Source organism: Cyprinus carpio, chromosome A7 (genome assembly GCF_018340385.1).
Source record: "Cyprinus carpio isolate SPL01 chromosome A7, ASM1834038v1, whole genome shotgun sequence".
Lineage (NCBI taxonomy): Eukaryota > Metazoa > Chordata > Actinopteri > Cypriniformes > Cyprinidae > Cyprinus > Cyprinus carpio.
In genome coordinates this window covers 39563226-39585214 of record NC_056578.1, presented here as the reverse complement: position 1 = coordinate 39585214, position 21989 = coordinate 39563226, and the positions used below count along the sequence as shown (strand labels likewise).

The 21989-nt window shown below is 36.3% G+C and overlaps 1 protein-coding gene across 2 annotated transcripts; it reads left to right on the top strand.

Moving 5' to 3' along the window:
- The first annotated feature begins 2120 nt into the window (after nucleotides 1-2120).
- Nucleotides 2121-21214, top strand: LOC109060126 (synaptopodin-2). Of its 2 annotated transcripts, XM_042761136.1 has the most exons (5): nucleotides 2121-2332; nucleotides 11223-11374; nucleotides 11861-12579; nucleotides 14078-16887; nucleotides 20246-21214. In XM_042761136.1, exons 1-5 carry the CDS (start codon nucleotides 2225-2227, stop codon nucleotides 20813-20815), a joined length of 4359 nt encoding a protein of 1452 aa, XP_042617070.1. In that variant the 5' UTR covers nucleotides 2121-2224; the 3' UTR covers nucleotides 20816-21214. The 2 variants fall into 2 exon arrangements, with proteins under 2 accessions (XP_042617070.1, XP_042617069.1); XM_042761135.1 differs by lacking the exon at nucleotides 20246-21214 and having other exon boundaries at nucleotides 2125-2332; nucleotides 14078-18916.
- Nucleotides 21215-21989: the final 775 nt, after the last annotated feature.

The following is a 21989-nucleotide window of genomic DNA, read 5'->3' as shown; positions in this document are numbered from 1 at the left end:
CGAAGTGCGCCATGCTGTCATTGGTCTCTGATATGAAATGAGCTCGTTCTGATCTGTGGGCGTTTCCTGAATATAAAACGAGTGTAATGTACTCGTGTGGACATTCTTCTGTTCTTTGGTCTTGTGCACAATATGTCGACTGTGACAGTATCCAAGTCAATATGGAAAAACATTGATACAGTTATAATACTTTGTGCTTTTTGACCCACTTAAGTACGTCTTTTTATGTAATTTCACAATTCTGTTTTCTTTTAAATAAGTGTACTGCTGAATGTATTGACAAGTATTTGCTAAACTAAAATATACTTTACTGTCATTTCTGTTGAAAGTTGTATGTCATATATTTGTAAAGAGGGAGTTGTAATTTAATACATTTAATATATGTTAACTTTAAATGTCATTTGGAACGTCACATACTGTATGGTTAAAATTATAATCAAGTACTTTACATGTGCTTAAGGCAACACATCAATACACATCGTGTATTTATTTAAAGGATTATTAAAACAATGATTTTATGTACATTCTCTGTATAAAAAAAAATAGATAAAAGTATACTTAAGTGGACTTTTATTTCATATTTTATACGTTTAAGATTTGAAATGCACTACAAGTGCACATTCAATACAACTAAGCGCTTATTTTTTACAAGGATATCTCGTATTAGATATAAGATATAGGAATATGTAAAGTCTGTAATGTTTTGTCTGTAATCTAATCTTGACCCTTAGATCTAGTCTTCCTCAGTCGTTTTAGTCTAAATTGATCTGTCAAGTTTATTATACTGCAATATAATAAGTAAGCTGTATTAACGCTGATCTTTATTACTGTACCTCCTGGATGTATGAACAGTGGCATTAGGCATGTAAAATATTCTGGTCTTGCCCCTCTGATTGATTTAATCTGATTTTGCTAATGAACATCTTGATTAAAACTGACACTCCTCTGGCTCTAGTTCTGTGGGACTTCAATAACTGACCATAGTCCATATTAACAAAGAAAAAAAACTTATAATGTAAAATAGGAAAAATAAGTATCTTAAGTAAGTAAATATATAAATCTCAAAACATTTGTACTTAAAATGCGTTATAAGCCATTGGCTGTACAGAATTTGTACTTAAAAAGTGCGTTATAAACACACCATTGGCTTTGGGCAGCAATAATTTATATATACATGCATATTACAGCCTATATATATATGGTATATATAGACTTGATATATTAGGGTTATATCAAACTCTCTAACCATATATATATATATATATATATATATATATATACACACACACACACACACACACACACACACACACACACATATATATAACATCATATATATATATAAATTATTGCTGAAAAGCCAATGGCTTATAACGCATTTTAAGTACAAATGTTTTGATATTTATTTATATACTTACATACTTAAGATACTTATTTTTCAAAACAATTTAACAAAACAATTCAGGAAACAACAAAAGTGGAAATGCTAGCATAAATAAAGCATTAGTTTGACCTATTTATTTTATTTTAATGTATTTGAGGACACGGTTCCACAAATACTAACTAACTTATAAATTATATAAATAAATAAAAAGATAGTTCAGAGAGTTTTGAAAAAAAAAAAAAAAAAAGATAGTTACAACAGTTTTGAAAAAAAAACCTTTTTCAACTATTCACTACATCCAACATTAAGCAAAACATTTTTTTTTCATTTTGTCACTATGGCCTACATTCAGCAGTACGCTAACCATATTTCAAAAACAATAGAAGTAATTATAAATTACAAATAAAAATGTACTTAAGTCCTACTTAACTGGATCAAAAAAGTACTACTCAAAATTTCCCAAATATAAATCTAAACTAATACATTTTAATTTCAATTGACTACATTTAACATTACATTAACATTTAGCTACTAAAGCATAGCTTATATTATTCCCATACTCTTTCTTTGAAAGCATGTTAAAGTTTACTTCTTTATCACAAGGGTTGCCAAGAGATATTCCTCTTCCACGAGCTTTTCATCACTCTGGATGCATTTGCATTTTGTCACGAGTAAAAGAGCAAAGAACAGTTACTCTCCTCAGGATGGTCTCTCAAGAATGACGCTGAAAAAAAGAGGGCCGGACTCCAGCTGTTTTGGCTTTACACCCACTGAAGGCAGCCTCAGATATCGCACAGGAGAAGCTTGACTTCTCTCAGACTGGAGGACAGCTGCAGGAGGATGGGCACGGGCGAGTTCGCGTGCGTTACGCTGCGCGGCGGCGCGCCCTGGGGATTCAGACTCAGCCAGAGCGCTCAAGACCCTCAACAGCCAATCCAGGTGCTTGAGGTGAGGCTACAGGCTACTATTATGATGATGATGATTTAATAATAACGCAGTTCATAGTAGGATGGCAGCATACCTGGTGACGATGATGCATATCCATCTGTTCTTTTATTATGGTCATTTCTCCAGTTTCTCTCTCTTTCTTTTTATAATGAAACACACAAACACGCTTTCAGAAGACCCTGCTGGTTTTCTGGTCTTTAGTTGGGGTTTTGGCTTTGTTTAACTGGCCTGAATAGGACGCCAACTGGTTTATTAGATTTGCACCAGCTTGGATCAAATAAAACCAGCAGCTGTATTTGGCTCTTTTCAGCCAGTTTTCTCAATTTTATGTTACATTTAGGCATCCTGAAAGTTTTGTTCTTGGATAAAAGTGATTTGAGTTTGCATGTGTCTGATAATTGTAACCACAAAGCTGGGCCTATATATTGTCAAAACTTAAGGTTTTATATAAATGTAGTTCTCTTATACAGTTAAATAACGATGGTTAACTGTCTTTGCTGGACACTTGGGCAATGTTGTAAACGAACGTTGAGTTGGATTCTTGCATAATGACAACATGTCTTAGTGGCCACCCGCGAAGTTCAAATCGGCCTGTTGTTTTGATAAATGTTTACTGGCAAAGTTGTTTTTCTCTAGCTGAATTTTACAGGCAGATCTGTGCTGCGTAGGCTCTGCATGTCTCAGACTTGAGCAAGGGTCCTTATATGGTTACAGCAAAGCTAACAAAGTCTGCTGGCCAAGTTCATGCAATCTGTCATCACTCCCATAGATATCAAGAACTGTTAGTTTCCAGCGGATGGAATTATCAGGAAACATTGATTTAGGGATAATATGCGAATTAGTAAAACTTCTTCAGCCAATTTTGTGAGTGTCAACTTAGAACATGTGCATATTTTGAATGTTTCAAGCTGTATTCATAATGATTTATGTGGAAATAATCAGCACCACCCTCAACACAACCTCTGACCCCATGGAGACTTGTGATTATACTCAAATGCTTTGTTTATGGAACAGCTTAACAAGTTTAAAGCTCGTCATGGCTATGAAATACGGTATTTAAACAGAGGGCAAAATGTTTAAGCAATATAATGCTAGCAGGAGTGCTGTTGTACTTAATATTAGCATGTCTGTGATTCAGAATTTAGTGGGAGTTTTCTATATCTTTTTCCATGCTCAGTGGTGAAAGAAATCACTTTTAAACAAAGAAAACATTAAGCTTTTTAAAAACTCATATTGTTTTGACTACACTCAGTTACTCACCCCAAACAATTTAGGCCTAATATTTAAGATTATGTATTTTAATTGCATATAAAATTTCCATTCATTTGGACTACACAGTTTTAACAAACATACTAATATACTTAAAGGGACAGTTCACCCGAAAATGAAAGTTCTGTCGTCATTTACTCACCCTCAAGTTATTCCAAACCTGTATGAGTTTATTTCTTCTACTGAGCACAGAAGAAGATATTTTGGAGAGTGTTGGTAAACAAACAGCCACTGACTTCCGTACACTATATAGTCAATGGCTACCGTCAACTGTTTGGTGTGGAATGAGTGGAGGCTGAGTAAATGATGATAGAATTTTCATATCATACAACTAGCCATTTTTAAATCATGCTCATACTTTTTAAATGATTCAATTTAATTGTTTTCACAATTAACAGTCTAGTGCTGATTCCATGGAATTTGAATAAATACATTTTGAAAATTTGATTTTAAAACATCAACTATATGCAAATACTCGACACCATTTAAACTTTGCCATTGTTTGTATTTTTGTATTTATTTAATTTATTTTATTTGCTGGAACGTCACAAATGCTATTAAATATCAGCACTCTTGGAAAGCAACAGGGATTAGAGGACCAGAAATAAAATTGTTGTAGGATTAGTAAACCTCTCAAGAAACTACAAAGAAACACCAAGTATCACACTGAATTAAATATGAAATTTTCAAGACAGAAATAGTATTTTCTTGCAAAACATAATATAAAAAACTTTTTTTTATTCACAAATATAAACACATAAAATAAAATAAAAATAGATTACAGAGTGTTATACAGGTTGCTTTACAGTGTACCTCTTCACATTAAATATGAATAGATTACCGGGTGTTATACAGGTTGCTTCTACAACTTTGAGTCCAGCAGTGTAACTGATAATATGTAGCATACCAAAAGTAATGCCCTGATAAATATGTATGGTAATTATATAGTTACTAGACAGAAGAACTGACCAAAAAAATCAACAATAACAGACTAGACGTGAGTCTGAAGTCACCTATTGGGCATATTGGATAATCAGTGTTCCCGGCCAGTGTACAGGTTAAGCAATAATTTCTTTCTCAGCTGAACACCTTGTTTATTTGTAGCTCCATAAAGTGTTAAAGTATTCAAAATATAGTCATATTTTACAATTCAGTAAAACATTAATAGCCTTTAGTATGGTGTCAGTCCTTGTAATGGCACCTTACTGACTTCAGCTTTGGCATACATGCTTCTAAATAACTTCTAAACAGATGCACTCTAAAATTCAGTTGGGATGAATAAAGATATCAGTTTGTGTATATTTTATTTTCTGCTAATTTGATTAATTAGGTCCTTGTTTTAATAAATCATGCTTATCTATCACATCACAAACTGATATTCCACTGTTGACCAGCAGGAATGTACAGTATACCTGCTTCAGAAAAACACTGTAATTGAACTGCAACAGCAGAATTATAAATAATGAATATAATGAATCTTTTTTGTAACATTAAAGAAATAGTTTAAACAAGCATTCCCTTACTTGCTCAGCAGTGGATGCTCTGCAGTGAATGGGTCCCTGCAGTGAATCTTTTTTGTTTATTTCAGATTTGGAGAAATGTAGCATTCCCTTACTTGCTCAGCAGTGGATGCTCTGCAGTGAATGGGTGCCGTCAGAATAAGAGTCCAAACAGCTGATAAAAACATAATCCACAAGTAATCCACACCACTCCAGTCCATCAGTTATCCTGTGAGGTGAAAAGCTGCATGTTTGATAAGGAACAAATCTATCATTAAGATGCTTTTAACTTTAAACTGTCACTTCTGGCCAAAATAGAGTCCATAATCCATAATAACGCTTCTTCCGGTGAAAAAGTCCAACCTATGTTGTCTCTCGAACGAACTGTTTTGGATTAATTTGGCTTGTAAACAGTGCTTGATCTGTGCATATTTCTCTCCTGATTCAGATGAGATGACTTTTTCATGGAGAAAGAATATTATGGGTAATATGGACTTGAATTTTAATCAAAATAAACTATTTGAAGTTAAAATATCTTGATGGATCAAAGTTTTTCACTTCATAAGATAATAATTGTTGGACTGGAGTGGTGTGGATTACTGTGATGTTTTTATCAGTTGTTTGGACTCTCATTCTGACGGCACCCATTCACATCAAATCATCAACAAGTGATCAAATGATACAATTCTACAAATCTCAAAAACAAACAAACAAACCAACATCATCTACATATTAAATTTAAAAAATTTTAATTAACTATTGAAACTATTACTTTAATAATAACCTTATTAATATTAATCCGATATTATGTATAACTGTGTCATATTAATCCTGATAGCAATGTTTTTTTTATGTTAGTGTGATGAGATAATTTTCTTTTAGATCTATATCATTTCTGACTCTACGTTTTCATGAGACATATGCGAGCTCACACTTTTAGCTGAGCAGTCAAATATTTGCCTGTGCTGTCACGAGAGAGCTTGAGCTCATAATATAACCCCTCTCACAGATACGTGCTTCCATGTTTGTGGAGCGACCCCATGCTCCTCTAAGTCATCTGGAAGACGTAAGAGAAAACTCAGCAGAGAAACATGCCTGAAAATGACATATGACATGAAGCTGAGAAATACTGTTCATGATAAACAGCTGTTCAGTGTGCTACATAATGGAGGTCATGGTGTTCATGGTGTTCAGTACTTAAAAATGGTACCTAAATAATATATTTTAAAATAATTAATTGCATGTTAATTCCAATTAAATTAAAGTGATTTTTTTTTTAAATGCATATTGCATTCAATTAGCTGAACATGCTGTTTTACCCATGCATTTAAGTAGGACTTAAGTACATCATTAAATGTAATTTCATAATTCTATTGTCTTTGAAATATAGTTAAAGTGTACTGTTGAATGAACTTACAAGCATTTATAAACTAAAATCTACTTCAATGTTGTTTCTACAGAAACTTTGTATGTAAAAATGTGTTTGCAATTGCACATTTTTTGTAATAATGTTTAATACATTTAAAATATATTAACTTTGCTTTAGTATGTTAGCTAACACATCAAAAAAGTGTACTTCTTTAAAGTACTACAAAATGTTATTAAAAATTTTTTTTTTAATTTTACTTTAAAATAAAACTTCTAATGTAACATTATTACAAATTGCGCTTTTTAAAAGTCTACTTAAGTATGTTGAGAAACATAGTCATGAAAGTGTCTCTTTAAGTACAATTTAAGTGGCCTTTTATTTAAGTAATATTACATTATCTGCAAATACATATTTTTTTTTTTTACAAAAGATACACTTTTAAGATTTTAAATTCAATACTAATAAACACATTGCTTTTTCACGAGGGTATTTCTGCATTAGTTTATGTGTGATATATCTCATACATGCATTGCCTTTTAATGGTAAAAGCCTTTAGTTTGCTAATGGTCTGCTTTTATATTCTGTCGTATACAAGTAGCACATCATGGATCTTTTGGCATATACAAAGGGCCCAATGCGAGTTCATTAAAAGCTACATTCTCCTTTGAACATACAAGTACAAAAACATTTTCATAATGAACCGTTAGACCTATGAAAGGCATCCAGCAATCTGTAGTAAAGAGTTATGTTTAAACTTAAGTCGTTTGGCTATGAACATTACAGTTGGATTCACTCCTGTGTGCTGTGGTAAACTGCTAACCAACTCACCCAGCACAAGTATGTGAGAGTCCACCATTTACGGCTAATGTGGATTTAACTATGGGAACCTGACAGTCTGTAGACCACCATGGTTCATTTTACCTGAAATGTCTATTGGAAACACTAAAAGATAATTGCTTTAAGCTGTAGGAGGCAGAAGAAGCAGAGAGAACTTTCCAGTACGCTGCATTTACTCAGTGTGTTATGGGAACAAAACTAATTGTGCTTTTGACTTTCTCTTCCAAAATGTAACATTTAAAATTTACTTTTTTGTGCCAAATAATGTGTAATTACGACATCCAAGTAACAAATGCCCTATAACGCAATCAGCCTTGCTTTCAAACAAAAGATACTCAAAGTGTTGAATAACCTGTTCAATTTTTCTGCTATATATGCACTTTATCTCAAAACTTATTTTTCAAGATTTTCTGCGCACTTTATCTCTTTTATTTTTAAGCACAATCTATAACTAAGTACATCATCATTGTTTAAGCACATTCTATTTTTTAGTACATTATGAATTGCAGCTGTATCAGTACAATGTTTGCAGTGTTATTAAAAAGTGTTGTGTTGTATTGATAACGAAGGATTTCCTCACAATGTAAATCTCCTTATGCTGAAAACCTAAAAAACATATTTTTGTCAGTTGACCTAAAATCTCACCCATTTGAAAAATCGCACTCAACTTCATGCCTTCAAAGAATTCAAAAGCAACTCAAAAACTATAAAAAAACATAATAACAAAATCAAAATAAACCACTTAATTTTACTTAATTGTTAATCTTTAAAGGATTGCACTCATAACCAACTTAATACTAACAAACTAAAAAACTTTAAAGGATTGCACTTATTTTGATGTGTTTACTAACACACAAAAACACAATTGTTAATCTTTAAAGGATTGCACTTATTTTGATGTGTTTACTAACATACTAAAACACATGCAAATTTATATTACTGTATATGCAATTAGCTGAACTTTTTAGAATTATTTTTTTTTTGACCCACTCAAAGGGATAGTTCACCCAAAAATGAAAGTTTTGTCATTATTTACTTTTTTTCTGTTGAGCACAAAAGAAGATATTTTGAAAAATGTGTGTAACCAAACAGTTTTAGGTCCCCATTGACTTTTTTTTAACAGAAGAAAGAAACTCATACAGGTTTGGAGCAACATGAGGGAGAGTAAAAAATGTCAAAATTTAAATTTTTGGGTGAACTATCCCTTTAAGTAGAACTGAAGTCTTTATATGTCATTTCATAATTACTATTCTATTAGCTTTGAAATATGGTAAATGTGTTCTGCTGAATGTACTTCTTTTTCTTTTAGATTTGAAGTACACTACAAGTGAACATTTAATAGTATTAAGTAAACTTCTATACAGGAGACCAAGTGCACATTTTTAGATTTTACAGTGTCTTCTCATAAACAGTATGACATAGATCTACAGTATTTATGTAGCCAAATACCATAAAGGCTGAAGCTGCATTTCTATTGTCTCCTTACATACACTAAAATGTATAATATTCAGTATTTACATGATGTATGCATGTATGCTAGATTGTTCTTTCCCCTCCTTTTTTGGATGAGGTTTGTGTTCAAATCTGCTGTTACTTGTCCATTTGAGCAGCGATTATATAGGCTTCGTCCCTCTGAAAGCCCTTATACGGTGACCAGAGCAGTTCTCCATCTCCTCTACAGCTTCATAACAATCCCACAGCTCCATGGTTTTATTCAATTAAAGAACCTTCACCTTTAAACTGGGCATCATGCCAGTAGCTTTATAAGGCTTTGCTATTATAAAGGATTGTTAATGTGCTACATAATAGATTGAGGAGCCGTGTTTTGGCCACATTGTTAATGGATTTAAATAGGAAATATCAGTGTGTGCAGTGTACAATATTTACACCATGATGTGTTGTAAAGCTACAGATGGCCAGCTGTGTGTTCATGAAGAATGTTCTCTTCTGTGGCAGTGTTGTGAGGTTCGGACATATATTTGTAGGTGTACAATTTTATCTAAATATTTAATAAGAGAAGAGAAGCCATGGGAGACAGAAACTTTCTGCACATCATTTATTCTCATCATGAAAGGTTTGTGAGTCTCAGATATTTAAAACTGTAGTTTATTTTTTCCTCTCAGTATGATTTTAATGTATTTGAATGTCTTTTATTCACTGCACACTGCCCTCTAGTTGTGATTAATAGGAACTATATTGTCCCTTTAAAGACTCTTTATGGAGCAAGCCTAGCAAATAACCATTGTCGCAGTGTTTTTTTTTTTGTAATATGCTTTGAATAAGGTGATTTTAACTAAAGCTTACATTGTAATATTGCCATTTGTTTACTGATCCCCAGAATCCAAGAACTGTCATTCAAAAGTATGCGCTATATATGCTATTTAACATCAATGTACATTTCCTTATCATTTGAGGTGTGACATAAAGTTTATTTACATGATACCTTTTTTTTTTTTTAATATGTCCCTTTTCTCAGATTTGTCAAACAGTAGTAGTTTTTTTTTTGTTTTGTTTTTTTAATTTGTTCCAGTTATGTGGGATTCGGACGAACAGAGCTTATAAATCATCATAATTGTTGGTTGGAATATGATTTCATGCACTAGAAAAGCAAAATCTCCTTGAGATTTAGGAGAGGGGCTGGGACCAAATTTCTGGACCAAACCGAGCTCACTGTTTCTGGATATCGATTACAGTAAATCACCTAAATGCAGTTGATGTCAAACTAACTCTACTGAATCAACAATTTAACAAAAAGTAAAACATAACTGCATATTTTCATGTTTTTCTCTACCAAACCAATTCATGAAAATCCATGAAAAACACACTACCCCACTTTTTTGAAATTCACAAAGTACACATTATCTGTAACAGAAAATCATCATTGTATGTAAAGTTTCGGTCAGCCTTTTTGGTTGTCAAAACAAATAAAACATGCAAATGTGTTATTTTAAGTCTGGCTTGAGGAGCTGTGCGTGTGCATATTTGGTGAGCTGTGATACTGAGGAACTAATCTCACAATTCCTGATTGAAATTGCTCCGGTTTAAGTAATGACCTCAGAAGGCATGGCATGACATCTGTAGTTTCATGATCTTTGTTGATTTATCTAAGAAGTTTATTTTAGGTGAAGGTATTTATCACTGGCAGATGGTCATAAATAGATTTGTTCTTGTAATGCTGCCATTATATTTGGGAATGGCTTGCAATGCAATTGTCCAAATAAACAAGGTCATCTCAGGACTGAATTATTCTTTGTTACTTTTTTTCATGAATCCTACATTAAGACTGAGAAAATATTCACTTTAAAGCTTGCTAGCCTGTATCTTGTGTCACTGCATAAACGTTTCAATAATACCATGAGCTAAATCAAGCAGAGAGACTCTACAATTACACGGCAATCTTAGACGAACAATCGCTCTGCTTTATGACTTGACCTTATAGCTGAGTTGATTTGTGATGCCCTCAAAGTTACAAATGGCTGATATTAAATCTTAGATTGAAGTGTCTCTGCTTCTCTTTGCGAGGCTAATGAATCATAGACCTGCTTTGGCCAGTAGCACTGTTTAGTCATTTGACATGCAGCTGTTGTGATGCGTAAATTAGTGGCACTTGATCTAAATTAAGATACACTGTCTACGAACCAAGGATGGGCTTATAGTTCTTTTTTCATCCATGTACAGTATTATACATGTTCGCACTGTTTTACCAAAAAAAAAAAAAAAAACTTTTAGTATTGATTTTCATTTTTGGGTGAACTATCCCATTAAGCTACTATGATAGTTTTACTAAAAGCACTATTTACATTTAATTTTTTATACATTGCAATGTATACATACCCTTACTTGTATGGTCAATGATATCTTTTTAAATTGCTAAAGTTACCCTTTGATAAATGCATGATTATTATCTATCTTATAGATAGAGGACGGTAGTCCCGCTGCCGTGGCTGGATTATGTGAGAATGATGAGCTGGTGTCGGTTAATGGAAAGCCTTGCTCAAACCTCAGTCTCTCAGACGCTATTGATCTCATTGAGGCCTCAGCTGACTGTCTACAGCTGCTTGTCAAAAGGTATTTTATTGCTTGGACAAATGTTCCTTGATACAATAGTTTTTTTGTTTGTTTTTTTAGGCAAAAAGGAAATAGCTTTTTCATTACAAACTAGAAGCATTAAATGTTAATGTAATATTTAAGACCCATCTCTTCTGTGATTCTAGACCAAATGCAACATATTGTGATGCATGCATTAAATTGAATAGCTATTTGCATTTTTATAGTATAGTTTATGAAATGTCTTTTTTATGCCTATCTTGACCTTTGAAATACCAAACATGTACCAAACTACCCACTATGTACTCATGAAATCAGAAACAGAATATCTTACCTAGATATATTTAGATTAATTAGACACATATGTGATTCACAGAAATGGTAACTGAAAACTAAGGTAGTTTTGTTATTTCTCAGAAACGATTTGCTTGATAAGGAAGTCTTGGGGTTTGAATGGGTGAATTAACTGCATTTTATATGTGATTTACCATGATCTCCTCTCTGTAGATGCTGTAGTCCACCTCAAGAGAGCTTTGAAATGGTTAGTACCACTTTTCAGATCCCTTCTCCATCCAGGCCTCATGGGCCACAGGAACTACACACCTCTGAGTACCAGGATGAAGCATATTATGGGGAGACAGACAGCGATGGAGAGTGTCCTGTGGGGACTCGACTGGTCCGGACACAAGTTAAAATACCTGCTTCTTGGAATAAAAGTACAGGCATCAATGTCCAGGGTGGTGGAGACACCCATTTGGATGTAACTCCAGGATCTGTGGTCGAATTGCAGCTCTCGCTCTCCAAGACCACCCTGGAAGAGCCAGACTGTACTGCATTAGGCAGTGCTTGTGGATTTGTGGGAGACATCTATCATAGAACGACGGATGAGAGTGTCAACTATACCACCACCACATTTTCTTTATGTAAACCCCTCTACATACCCCGACAAGACCGGCAACCCCTTGGTCAGCGGGGTGTGCTGGTTAGCAACCCCCCTGCTTTGACAGGACAGGTGGAGGTGACAGTGAAGCAGTTATCTGGAAGCAGTTCAGGAAAGGAGGGGGTAGAGGCCAGTCAACTGTTGGATTCTGGTGGGGAAGAAGGAGGGCACATTGAAGAAGCTCCCACCTCCTCAACTGTGTCTTTTGGACTTCCCTCAGAGGAGTGTGACTCCGAATCGGAGAGGGAGGTCAACGAGCCCAACAAGCACCGGGCAAGGCACGCCAGTAAGTAACATCTGATCTTCAGTGTGTTTATTCTTATTGTGTGATATAGTAACTGTTTGCAAGAATAGTGATAATTTCAAAAGCTTATAATTTGAAAAGCTTAAGTTATAGAAATAACATCAGTGAACTGACAAAGTCAGCTATGGATTGCTTGCGCTTCTAATTTGTAAAGTTATAGTTTAGAAAAAGTTACACACAATTAATGTAATATGATCTGTATTATGTATACTGTTAAGGATTTGTGAGCAAAAGCATGAATACATGTTTAAGTAATACTTTAAATATCAAATGTATATTATGGTTTTTAGATAGATAGATAGATAGATAGATAGATAGATAGATAGATAGATAGATAGATAGATAGATAGATAGATAGATAGATAGATAAAACAAAAAAGAACATAGCAATGATTCACCGTAGCAGTAATAGGTGGGGGCTCACGGGGTGACATGACTGGTAAAGTTAAGAATAAAACATGGGCATGCTAATGATGCTTGCAGAAGTACCATTTGACAGACATCAGCATGTGTGACTCTGGCCTGTTACCCGATCCTTTAAAATTGTGCATCTTAGCAGCACTGAAAAGGAAGGAGCACTCAACTATAGCTGTCTCCACCTTAAGATGGGACAGACATGAATCAGAAATGTGGCATGTCTTTATTCTCTCTTGAGTTTTAGCCAAATCTATTTTGAAAGGACTGAGACAGGTGCCTGGTGGGAATATGGGGCTTTTACAGTATTTCTACGTATATTGACTGGAATATTGTAGGGTGTTTTTTTTTACAACTTTTGGAGCTACACATATGGGCTTGTATTAGCACCCTGCCACTAGCAAGCCCACACAGTGCCCCAGGGCTATTTTTACTCCCTCTTTTTTCTCTGCTGTCTGCTATTGGCTCAACCTTAGTAACGTGCTCTAGACACATTCACAGCTGTAACTAGCTTATGTTAATGTCTGGATGTTATACATGGATCAGAGATTTAGTTAATTGGTGATGGTGTTGTCAAATCTCTGCTTGAAGAATGACTTATTGGGCCATTGGGAGTAATGTGGGTCAAGGGATTCATAAATTCCATTTAACTCCTGTTAAACCTAGGAGTTAACATTTGATTAGGGTTAGGAAGTTAGGAAGGTTAGAAGTCATGACTCAAACTTTGTTGATACACATTGTAATACATTTTTTAATTTTAATTGACACAATCTGAAATGAATACAGTGTATTACCATACATATATATATAAAAAAAACGATGTACTGTATTTGGTATAACATTAGTTAGCTGCGGGGTTCTCAGTTAATACATGTATTTTCCCAGCTCAAGTCCTCTCATATGAAATGACTTATTGGCTGCTCACATAAGAGTGCTATTTATATGCTACATACACAGTTAAGTGAATTAGGCCACCAGGACCAACCATGTGCAATAGGCCTTTTTTATGACCTCACCCGCCTCACTCTCTACCTGTAACCTAAACTTCTCATTTTCTCATTCTAAGGGCTCCGGCGCAGTGAGAGCCTTTCAGAGAAGCAGGTGAAAGAGGCCAAGTCCAAATGCAAGCGTATTGCTCTCCTGCTGTCGGCTCCTGCCCCCAACCCTAACAAGGGGGTGTTGATGTTTAAGAAGCATAGACAGAGGGCCAAGAAGTATACACTTGTAAGCTACGGTACTGGTGAGGACGAGCCAAATTATAAGGACGACGAAGACGAAAAAGAGGAGCACGCTGTTGAGTTCACTGTTCTAGCCACAAGTGAAACAGAAACTGATGAGGATTTCTTTACCAATGCCTCAGGTCAGAAAAGCATTATAAGCTTTGATTGGGATACTGGATTACTTGAGATAGAGCGCAAGCTTGACAAGCAGCAGGATATGGATGCACTACCTGAGACCAAGGGGAAAGGAGCCCTCATGTTTGCCCAGCGCAAACAGCGCATGGATGAAATAGTAGAAGAACATGAAGAAATGAGACGTAAGGGGATCCCTGTTGAAGCGGTGCAGGAGACTGAGACACATAAAGCATACCAACACACGGAGGAGCAGACTTATATGCATGCACAAGAGAACCAGAATTACATGGATGTAAATCTGCACCACAGCTTATCGGCACAAAAGCAGCAACAGCAACAACAACAATATCAGCAGTACCAAGAACAGTACTATCAACAACAGCAGCAGCAGCAGCAGTATCATGACTACCAGCAGCAGCTACAATACCAGCAACAGCAACATCAGTACCAACAACAGCAAGACTACCAGCAACAAAATATGTACCAACACATGCAATCATACAATCAGAAACAACACTGCCAACAACAGCAAGTGCAACAGTATTCACATCATATGAATGGCATGTTTGATCAGCAAATGCAGAACGAAATGCAGCCATTAGTCACAAACAGGAGTGCCAAACCATTTTCAGTTCAGAATAGAGTGGCTGCTCCATTTTCCTCCCAATCAAGTGCAGATAATCAAGAACAGTCTGGGTATTCATTGGGACAAGGTGAACAGATTGCTTCCCGTGATGAGCGTATATCTGTACCTGCTATTAAGACAGGTATCTTGCAAGATACGAAGAGGAGGAGTGCCAATAAACCTATGTTCACTTTCAAGGACTCCCCCAAGGTTTCACCTAATCCTGCTCTGTTGAATCTCCTTAACAAGAATGTCAAGAAGGCAGGTTTTGAGTCTTGCCCAGAAGAAGATTATTTAAGCTTAGGAGCTGAAGCCTGCAACTTTCTTCAGTCTCCTAAGATGAAACAGAAAATTCCACCACCAGTTGCTCCTAAACCTCACATCAACCCTGCTTCTCCCCCATGGTCTGATCAACAAGAAACTATTGACCAACCCAGTGTCCCAGCACCTGCAGAAGCTCCAGTCATAGAGGCTGATGCTGCTCCTGCCCCTGAAATGGGGGCCCCGACAAGAGCCCCTGAATCCCATGATGTTTCACACAGTCCTGAACAGCTTCATCCAGATAATGCCTGGAAACAACCAGAATCTCAACTGGAGCTAAACCAGCAACCAGAAACCTGGAATGAGAAACAACCCCAGGTGCAAATGAATTCTGCTCTTCCTGTCGCACCACCTGTAACACAATCAGATCCATCTGTTAGATCATGGGATCCAGCTCCAGCTCAACGTCATCAGCAGATTCTAGTAAGTACTTGGGGTACAAATGAGGTCCAATTGCAAGTCCCATCTCAAAACCAGTCTCAAACACAGCCACAGTGGATGACACAGTCTCAAGGTCCTCCAGAAGTACAATCGCAAGTGCCTTCTAAAACACAATCCCAGCCTTGGGTAGCACAGCCTCAAACTTCACCCTCACCCAAACATCAACCACAGCCTCAGCCACAAATCAATTCTTGGGCACCAAGTCCAAATCAGTCAACCCCACAAGCTCCATGGTCTCACCCGCATGAGCCAGCACAACCATCTATCAATGTTTGGCAAGAAGATCAAAATCAAGCTCAGGAACATCCATCCTGGGCCCAACAACAACAGTTCCAACAGTCCCATTTAATGTCACATTGGGCATCACCCCCTCAGCAACAGCCACAGCCTTCTTGGGCTCAGCCTCAGAGGCAATCACAGCCCCTGGTCTCTCAGGCCAAACAGCAAGAACCAGTACAGCCATCTGCAAATGCATGGGCTCAGCCACAGAGTCCAATTCAAGCAAAGCCTCCATGGGCTCAGCAGACTCCACCTCCACCTCAGCCCACAACAGCAGTGCAGCAACCCATGAATCCTTGGCCACCAATGCCAGCCCAGTCCCAACCACATCCACAATGGGGACAAGAACCTGTTTCTCAGCAACATCCTCAACAAGTAATAAACTCTTGGACACCTGTACAGAATCAAATTCAGCCATTCCCGCCAACTCAGCCTCAGGCACATCCTCCATGGGCACCGACACCTCAACAGCAGGCATCACAGCCACCTGTGAGCCAGTGGGGACCACCACAATCTCAGTCTCAACCAGCTGTAAATGCTTGGGCATCCCAACACCAGCAGAGTTCAGTTAGCAGCATTGCCCAAAAGGAAACCCAGAAATTGCCTTCCCAACCAAACAAGCCATGGAGTCCAACTCAGACTTCACAGCCCACTCCTCCACGACGAATTAATTCATATACCACTGGGACAAAGGCACCATCTCCTGTTCCAACAAGTAGTACTATGTCCCCCTCTGGTTTTGGTTCAGCATTTGAGATGCCAGCCTTGAGAGGGAAAGGAGCTGAACTGTTCGCCAAGAGGCAATCCAGAATGGAGAAGTACATTGTGGATTCTACCACAGTGCAGTCAAATAAGGCAAGACCATCTTCACCTTCTCCTTCTTTGCCACATTCCTGGAAATATTCACCCAATTGCAGGGCTCCCCCACCATTAGCATATAATCCAATTCATTCACCGTCATATCCACCAGGTGCTATCAAGCAGCCTCCCCCCTCTAGCCCTTCAACAGCAAACAAGAACAAAAACAAAGACAAGCAAAAACCTGCCCCAAAACCTCTTCATGTTCTTGATGTCATGAAGCATCAACCATACCAGCTGAATTCTTCCCTTTTTACCTATGGCCCAGCAGCAGAGAAACTTGCTGCAGAAAAGGAGGCAGCTGAAAAGCTTGCTGCTCAAAAAGCAGCTGAAGCTCAGGCTCAAGCTCAGGCCCAAATTCAAACCCAAGCTCTAGGTCCTCCAAATCATAACCAGCAAATGGCATATAACCAAGATCCTCCCCCTTATGGTTTTATGCCACAACAGGCCCAGCAACCCTACGGGATAGCTGGTCAGTCACCTATGCATGATGGCCTTTACCACCAAGCACCTCCTAATACATATCAGCCCGCTCTTAATAATTACCAACAACATCCTCAACAGGTCCCATATCAACAAGAATACAACCCCCAACAAACTTACCAACAACCTCCTTTAAATCCCTACCAACAAGCACCAAGCCCTCCGTACCAACAGCCCTCCCCACCCTCATATCAGACAGGTCCTAATGCAGTATATCAAGCAGGACCTGCACTGGCTTACCAACCAGCCCCTAGTTCTTATGTTGTGCCATCTTACCCAGTAGCAGCAAGGGCTGACTCTGCCTCAGGAGGCAGTATTATTGCTGCTCCAAAGCCCAAATTTTCAGCCAAGAAGAGTGCTGCCCAGGTGTGGAAGCCAAGCACTCCTGAAAAATAGTTATGTTATGTGATTTTCTTCCAGTGTTGTTACCTTAGGACGACTAAGCTATCATGCAGGTACTTTACGTAGAGCAGAAATATACTTCCAAACAGAAATACTGTGTTACAACAGACTTTTAAAATCTGCCAGAACATAACACAAGAGGGCATAGACATTTTAGAATTACATCATATGGTGTTTTTACAGAAGAATTCTCTGCCAAGTACTTTATACAAATATTTTTTTAATGTGTGGCCTGCTACAGGCTACAGACTAACTTTTGGTCAAAGGGAATCACTGTTGACTGAGTTTGAGAAGAGAAGCGAATGCTTAATAATGAGGGGAATATTTTGACAGGTGAAAAAGTTACAGAGAGGCATAATGGTCTGTTATGAGGGCTACTGAGTAATCACTTAAGGATATAATCCTTAAAACTAAACCAATGATATTTAATCATATTTAAAATATATAAAAGCTTAACATGACTTCCAAAGGGCTTATGAAGTATCAAATTTTATACCAGCAAGTATATGATAATACATTCAGTGGACAGACAGAAATAAATAAATGAACAGTCCAATGATAGTTGGAATATGCAAGTAAACAGTGTATTAACAATTTCTGGCAGAGCCAACGGTGCAAGGAGATGCAAAGAGAAAATTAACAAAGAGATAGAATGTATTTCGGTGGCTATTTTATGTAGTGAAGTTCAATCATCTCTCACTTTCTGAGAAAAAAAAAATTTTATATTTCTAAATTGTAATTAATGTTTCAGACTTTCTTCACAATATAATAAATTAATTTACTCAGTATGTGAGTTTTTTTTTCGAGCAGGTTGAATATTGTCAATATTTTAATGTTTAACAGCTGGTACATAGTTTAAGAGCTTTTCATTTTTACGTTTTATGAAAAGAAGTAGATTTTGTGTAATTTCTTGTTTATTTTTTGAGGGAGAAATAAACGTTCAGGGTTTTTTTTTCAGTTCTACTAGAAAGAACATCAATTAAAACATAGGTAGATATAGGGAGTCAACAAGTTAATTTTTAGTTTGACTGCTATCTTCTGTTCTTTTTTGCTGTCTTTTGTTTATTTCTTTGTGTGATGTTTTCTTCATACTACACTCTTTGTAAAATGTACCACAGTGCCATTAAAATTACTGTCTTCAGTTTTGTTTGTTTGCTTTTGCATGTACTTCACTCGCTTCCATCTTTACAATAATTTACAAGCATTTTTTTTGCACCACTCACTATTCTCTGCTTTCAAATTTCTTTTTGAAAATCCTATTCCTTATTTTTTAATTAGTAGATTCCTTGTCAGTTAAATAAGGTAAGTGAAATAACAACTATCATTATTCATAAATAGATACAGTCAGCAAATACAGTTACTTATATGTAAATGCAGTTATCTATGATTCTTTGGGAATTGCCCTCAGTCTCTCCTAATAAAAAGCATTTATTTTTGTAGGTGTATATGAAATTATATTTTTATAATTTATAAATTATTATTTACATCCTATTCGGTACTACTTCCAAAAATTTTATATGCATGAGAGTAATTATTGTCTGCATGGAAAAAAAACTATAATTTGCGAGCCTAAAATTAGAATGCCTAAAGGCAAGCTGGAGTATGAGTATTGTTCTAAATTTGGGCCCGTGTTGCATCACACTATTCAGGAGCTAAGTAAGACATACTTCATAATTGGGGAAAAGTGGAAATGATATGAATGAATGCCCTGCAAGGCCTGCTCCAGGAGCTATATTTGGAGAAATGTGATCTCTGGTCCCATGATTTGAAATGCAGGAGAGGAGAGCACTTCGCTTTACGGCACCTGTCTCTTTTATATCACTTTAGACTGATTCATATATGTTATTTTATAAAAAATCTGCATGACACTCATATTTGTCAATACTAAGTCAGACATTTTTGGTATAAAAAAAAATTAAATAATGAAACTATTATTTATTTAACATATTAGCCATACTGGCTTCTTAAAATAATACATACGTTTTTATTGTACAAAATAAATACATTTATCTGTTTTTAAATACATGTAATACATATATTTCCACATGCATTATTCTGACAACTTAGTTTTTTTCTACAAACATACCACAAATTCACTAAAATTAATGTTATCAATAGAGTATTCTATATTTATTTAATTTTAGCTCATAATGGCACATTGTTTGTTTTTTCCGAAAAGCAAAAGAGCCTAGATAGTTATTCAAAATGCTAATATTACTCATCCTGCAAAGTCTGATTCATCAAATGAATTGTATTAATAAGTGCCCTGCAAGTTCATATCATAAGCAGATGGTGGCAGCAGAACCCTTCTTGTTTAGTGCCCCTCGGTTCATTCTATGTGGAACCCTGGTGGAAAAATGTCTTTGTAAACTTGCATATATATCAGTGATCCTTCCTATCTCTGATAAAAGTTTTGCAACAATGACTGTTTATCGCCACTGTTTTAAATGAACGTGTTTGCTCATTTCAGGCACTTAGGAGTTCATCCTTGTCACCACCGGTCAGACTTTCAGCAGCGGTTTTCAACCCCAGGTCGGTTTCATCTTCTCCATCACCCAGACCTGCATCCCAAATCACTTCCGTACGGCTACCTGTGGGACAGACCGCCCGGTTAGACAGGGGTCACAAACCGCCCACCCCTTGGGAAGCTGCCTCACGCCACCCACTGGGGCTCGTGGATGAAGCCTTTACATTAATGGACATTCAGCAGTCTGTTGCCTCCAACCTGCGCTATGCCGCTCAGAGTAAGCTCTTACCTGAGCCTCCGGCTGAGTGGAAGGCAAAGGTCGCATATGAACCTCCGCCAAAAAACCAAAAAGACAGTTTAAGTCAATCATCTTTGGCTTTTCTGTCCCCAACCAAGAGCACAGCATCAGCACCAGCTGGTCCCGTCCCATACAGGTCACCCTTTAGACAGTGTCAACCCCAAAGGTCAATGACAGAGGCTAATCTCAGGCCTTCACAGGGTGGTCCGAAGGAAATGGGGCCTCATAGACTGAGATTCAATAAAGCCAAAGATAGCAGTCCTTGGAGACTCTGAAGGAGAGCCGGGAAACCCTTTATATGTAAGTGAAAGTGAAATCAAACGGGAATGCATTTTGCTGGAAAGTGAGTTAAGTAAAATTATTATGGCTATTATTGAACAAAAAAAAGAAATATAAAGACAGAGAAGTTGATATTGCAGAATGAGGGTCCATGAAAGTCTGAAATTGAGTTTACGAAGATAATTTTATCTATGTTCGGTAGACAGAGTGTTACAGCTTGATTTTGAAACTCACACTTACAACAATCACTGATTTTGATCAGTGAATACATGTCCCCTTCTGAAAAAGAAGCACACTTTAGCATACTTATAAAAAGAGTACTTTTTTACGGAAAAAATATACTTGAAAATTAGGGCTGCCAAATCGATAAATCACATCCAAAATAAAAGTCTGTGTTTATAGTGGTTTGTTTACATGTAATATATTTATATATAATATTAATCATATATAAATATGAATTCATATATGTGTAAATATTTCTTAAATATATACATGTACGTGTGTATTTATATATACATGTACATACATATACAATATGTAAATACAAACTTTTATTTTGGATGCGATTAATCGCGATTAATCAATTTGACAGCCCTATTTAAAATGTATACATTAGTGTGAACTGAATCTAATGTTTTTGGACTCTTAACTGTATTACAGTTAAATGAATATGTAGTTAAAATGCAGTTAGTTGAACTTTAAAGTGCTTTTCTGACCCAAGTTAGTAGGACGTTTTTAAAAGTGCACTTAAGTGTGTTAAGAAACGTAGTCATTAACATGCACTCTTTTAAAGTATACTTAAGTGGCCTTTTATTTCACTAATATTATATTATCTGCACATTCAGTACAATCAAGTGCACTTCTTTTTCACAAGGGTCATGCATTCAGTTTTAAAGTGCTGGACTAATGAATGTGGCAAAGTGATTGTACATGATACTAAATACATGCTAAAGAAATAAAACATTGTTGTTCTTCATATTACAGTATGTCATGTAAATGCTAGTGTGAGACTGTTAAGCACATTTAATTGCAAAATAACTGCAAATGATAAATTACTGCATTAAAATAATTCAATTGTAGTGATGACAACTAGAATCAGTATCAGTTGTTTGTTCTAAAATTAGAGAGAGAGAAAAACTAGTTTTGTTTGTGTGCTACAAAGCTATTAAG

Excerpts from the sequence above, each read along its gene's own strand:
- LOC109060126 (XM_042761135.1), top strand. The coding sequence starts at position 2,225 with ATGGGCACGGGCGAGTTCGCGTGCGTTACGCTGCGCGGCGGCGCGCCC. Across the intron at positions 11,375-11,860 it reads CTACAGCTGCTTGTCAAAAG|ATGCTGTAGTCCACCTCAAG; the intron begins GTATTTTATTGC and ends TCCTCTCTGTAG. Across the intron at positions 12,580-14,077 it reads GCACCGGGCAAGGCACGCCA|GGCTCCGGCGCAGTGAGAGC; the intron begins GTAAGTAACATC and ends TCTCATTCTAAG.